The sequence below is a fragment of the Limulus polyphemus genome, unplaced genomic scaffold (genome assembly GCF_000517525.1).
Source record: "Limulus polyphemus unplaced genomic scaffold, Limulus_polyphemus-2.1.2 Scaffold77041, whole genome shotgun sequence".
Lineage (NCBI taxonomy): Eukaryota > Metazoa > Arthropoda > Merostomata > Xiphosura > Limulidae > Limulus > Limulus polyphemus.
This window is the reverse complement of record NW_013742637.1, coordinates 107-4,490: the sequence shown is the minus strand read 5'-3', so window position 1 is coordinate 4,490 and position 4,384 is coordinate 107. Positions and strand designations below refer to the sequence as shown.

At 31.1% G+C, this 4,384-nt stretch overlaps 2 protein-coding genes across 2 annotated transcripts; one reads left to right on the top strand and one right to left on the bottom strand.

The window, feature by feature from the left end:
- The first annotated feature begins 307 nt into the window (after positions 1-307).
- Positions 308-1,086, top strand: LOC106477694 (transmembrane emp24 domain-containing protein 2-like). The gene is made up of 2 exons (XM_013938233.2): positions 308-505; positions 949-1,086. Exons 1-2 carry the CDS (start codon positions 385-387, stop codon positions 1,062-1,064), a joined length of 237 nt encoding a protein of 78 aa, XP_013793687.2. The 5' UTR covers positions 308-384; the 3' UTR covers positions 1,065-1,086.
- Positions 1,087-2,229: 1,143 nt separating this feature from the next.
- Positions 2,230-3,927, bottom strand: LOC111084471 (dentin sialophosphoprotein-like; the record flags this gene model as incomplete). Its single annotated transcript, XM_022381186.1, has 2 exons — positions 2,230-3,398; positions 3,857-3,927. Coding segments are annotated over 2 exons (1,146 nt in total), but the record flags the coding sequence as incomplete, so codon positions are not given.
- Between the last annotated feature and the right edge of the window lie 457 nt (positions 3,928-4,384).

Below are 4,384 nucleotides of genomic sequence, written 5' to 3'. Positions count from 1 at the left end.
TGTAATAGTACTTTAGTCATAAAATTATAAGCAAAGAGACATTCTTCCCAGTATTATTACATATACAGTAGTTTAAAGCACCATTTATCTAAAAGTGTTGCCAGTTTCAAATAAAATAACAGTAAGGTAAGGGCTTAATAATATATTTTCAGGCTTTTTGTGGCACTATCAAGCACTTCAATTTATCTTTTTGAGACTTTTTGCACAAAACATATCATAGAAGCTACTACTCAACAATAATTTACTTTTTTTTGTATTGTTTGTTTATAATCTTTGACAGATAATTGAATTATTGTTTAATTCTTACAGATCACTGGACCAGATGGGAAGGTGATCTATCAAGGAGAGCGAGAGAGCAATGGAAAATACACATTTGCAGCTCACATGGATGGAGTTTACACATACTGCTTTAGTAATGCCATGTCTACCATGACTCCTAAGGTGGTGATGTTTTCAATGGATGTGGGAGATGCACCAAAAGGTCAAAAAGATCAGGATACTGATGGTAAAATCAAACCTTTTCTTTCTTGTTGTAGTAGATAGATTATAAAAAGTTTAGGTTTCTGACAGGGCCTTGAATTTTTTGCCCAAATCAAGAAAGAACTAGAATTACTAAGGACTGGTATTGGCTTCTTAATTCTTTTTCTGATCTACATAAATGTGCTAAGTTGTTCAAGTACCTTACAAAATGCTTAATTCTCAAAACAAAGATGTGGCATTTATCATTCTAGATCTTACATCAGTTGTTAGCTAAAATTCTGCAAAATTGCCATGAAGTAGTAACAAAATTCTATCCTCTTAAGTTATTTTAAACTTAATAGTTAAATGTTTATTAGCGAGTTGAGATTGAAATTTTTTTTTACTAATTTTATTTAAAATGTGTTTTCTGAAAATGAAAATATAATTAAGTAGTCTGTGAAAGATTTATAAAACAAGATTTGTTGTTAGCTCATCACAATAAACTTGAGGAAATGATCAAGGAACTTTCCACATCTATGACGGCTGTGAAACATGAACAGGAATATATGGCTGTTAGAGATCGTATCCATCGAGCAAGTAGGTAGAGGTTTTACTTGTGGCAGAAAAATGAAAATACATTATGCAATAATTAAGTATTTAATACACAGAAAATGTGTATAATAAAACAAATTAAAACTTAAGCTAAAGTGATTAGTCATTTAAACATTTCTTAAGAGACAGTTAAAGTTTTTAGGCACTTGCTAATTGGCTGAATTACACTATTTAAAAAATGGCATTTCCCCACCCAGTTTAGTCATTCTGAGCAAGTACATCCTATAATTAATACATCTCAAGCCAATCAAATCACTTTTTTATTTTTATTTAAATATATTATTGGTGTACACAAGAACATGAAAATGATGGAAAACAGCATAGATTCACACTACTCTTCTGACTTCAAAGAACCTTTTCAAGTAGAAAATCTGACCACCAGTCATGCAAATCAGAACCACAGCTTCAAAGAAAGCCCACATTACTACCCGAGAGTTGGTACTTTCATTAACTAAGGGAAGAGGAGAAACATGAATTATCAGATTTTCACAAAAAAAACTGCATAAATAAAACAGTTGTAATAATAGTCTGAAAATTGAGGGAATGAAATTTTAACATATAATTTGAATTACAAATTCATTCCTTTATATGTTTTAAGATTTTAGAAGTAAAACTCGAGATGCTTCATTTTTGTTAACATTTATGTACCTATACACATATGGTCAGTTACAAAATTGTAGTTGTAGCTGTCTGTGACCTACTTGAAATCTAAATCACTGCAAGATAACTATTTTAAATAATATAAATGGTAAGAAAGTGAGAACATAAAAATTTAAAAACAATACTGTTCATCTTGAAAATTGGTACTAATTATTACCTAAATAATACTAATATTTTACTTCACTGAAATGTTTGCTTAAAATTGAGATAAGTGTTCTTCTAAAGTAGGAAGAAAACTTAAGGTGTAACTATATAGTAGTTACAAAAACAAGTGTATGTTAATGTATAAGCTATTATAGTAACAAATCATTTATTTTCAGTTTTAATCTTGGTGGTTTGTATTTTTATTTAAAAAGGATAAACAATATTTTTTTGTATTTAATGTAAAATCACAAGAAATAAATATTTTTTAACTGGACAGTTTACCATTGAAATCAAACTGTAAAATTGTGACTACCTTCAATTTATTGTATTAAAAATCCATGAAAGTTATAACCACTATAAAAAAATATAATGCATGGCATGATGGTTAAAATTATTTCTTTACCTATTTTATTTTATTTCTCCTTGAGAGATAAGTGGTGTCATTTTCTTAATCAGTTAGATTACTGGTGTTAAAGCTACTTTCTGACGAATCATCTGTGTATTCTGATGAGGAATATGAACCATGTTTTTCTCTCTCATAACCAGAAGCCTCATTATCTTTGTCTGAATCTTGTTCATCAGATAACTCATCATGGTTTTCAGATTCTTTATTTGTCTCATCTTGTTGAAAATCATCATCTTCAGAATCGGACTCAATTATTCGATTTTTGTTACGAGACTTCACAGTTAAGATTGGACTTTCATGGTGAGTGTCTGGACTTGTAGCTGAGAGTACTTTCTTATATTCTGAGGTTGATGAGTGAGGTTTTGTAAAAGAGTTCTGCATTTTTGGTAAACTGTTGGAAATGGCTGTAGTTGTATAGGGACTGGAAGACTTGAAGCTAACCTCTGCAGATGATGCAAGTGCTTTCTGAAAAGGACTGTGTGAAGTAGATGTTAGTGTGGGTGTTGCCAAATTTGAAGCAACACGAAGAGGAGTTATCCTCTTTGTAGGAGACTGCTTGTGAGAACCTAAAGGTCTGAATGGTGAAGGTGATAATTTTTTTCCAGAAGAACCTTTGTGAGACAATACTTTTGAGTGAGTTTCAATATTGGTCACTGATTGGTTGAACTGGCTGGACTGTATATCCTCCATTTCTTTGTTAGGTTGAGAAGATTTAGACAGTTGGCTCTGGTTCAAAAAGGAGTTTCCACTCATCTTAGATTTTTTATTGTCTGAACTTAGAGAGCTGTGGGAAATGTTTTTCCATCCTTCTGGTTCAATTCTGGAAAACACTTTTGTTCGCAGGGAAGTGTCTAAAGATGGCACAACATGGTTATGGTCAGACTTGCATGTTAATACACTATCAGTAGAAAGTCTGAAGGGGTCAGTACGATGTTCAAACTGATCTAAAGCATCTTCAGGAACACTGACAATAGATGGGTGAGCAGAAACATAGTCTTTTTCCTGTTCCTCGTTATCACTATCTGCCACAAAGAACTCCTGACTGATGTTCATGGTGGATTCTTGTTTTGATGTATCTTTACTTGTGTCACTTTCAGGGACATAAATATCACTTTTCCTGTAATAAAAAAAATTGGGCAACAAATACAAGATATTAAATATCAATAAACAACCATCAGCTGTATTTATAAGTCTCACAATGAGAGAATGTGGTACTTAGAAATCAAGTCTATGCTAAGTGAATCTTGTTTTGCAATGTAAAAGTGGTAGCAGGAGGTAATATTACATATTTGCATTTGTTTTACCCTTTATAAATATTTCATCTCGTACATTTCTACATCTCAAACTAGAACTTGTTTTTCATTTAAAAAGCAGATTTCACTATTGCAATTAATAACATAGAAGTTTTATTTCTAACAAATGGAGTGTTGTTGTGAGTGAAAAAACTACATGAAAGTTAAACTTTATTTTTACGTTTCTTTTGCTGGCAGCGTGTTTGCTACACCACTTCAGTAAACAGTTAATACACAGGTTCTGTTATGATTACAAAAAAAAAAACTTAAAAAACTACCATACCTAGATATTATGTGGCCTAATTTGTCTGTTGTTTCATTGAAAACTTCTTCTTCAGACAAATCTCTCTCAGCCTGAAACAACAGAAAGAGACATTGAAGATTGAAAGCTGGAAAGTATACTCTCTGCATTGTTAAAGAAATAAAATATATAATTTGTAGGTGGTTAAGCCAACATTTTTGTCAACTATTAAATATATTTTCAACAACATTTTTCTCAGTCAAATATGTTATTAACACAACCAATACGAGCTGGCTTTTACAAGGTGATCTGTCTTCACTGTGTGTTAGAGGAATAGTATCTTTGTAAAATACAGTCACATTTCAGTTATAATACATTACTACTATTTACAAATAAGTTCTTAAATTTATTTTACTTAAAACATAGAACAACAAATAAAGTATAGCAAACAAGTATATCTTCTAGTTATGAACTTTGTACTCGTTTGCTGCAGGTTGCTAAGCCTTATCAAGTTTCACACAAGGAGGATGTGAAACAATTTTTTGTTTATTTGATATATACATTTTGAAA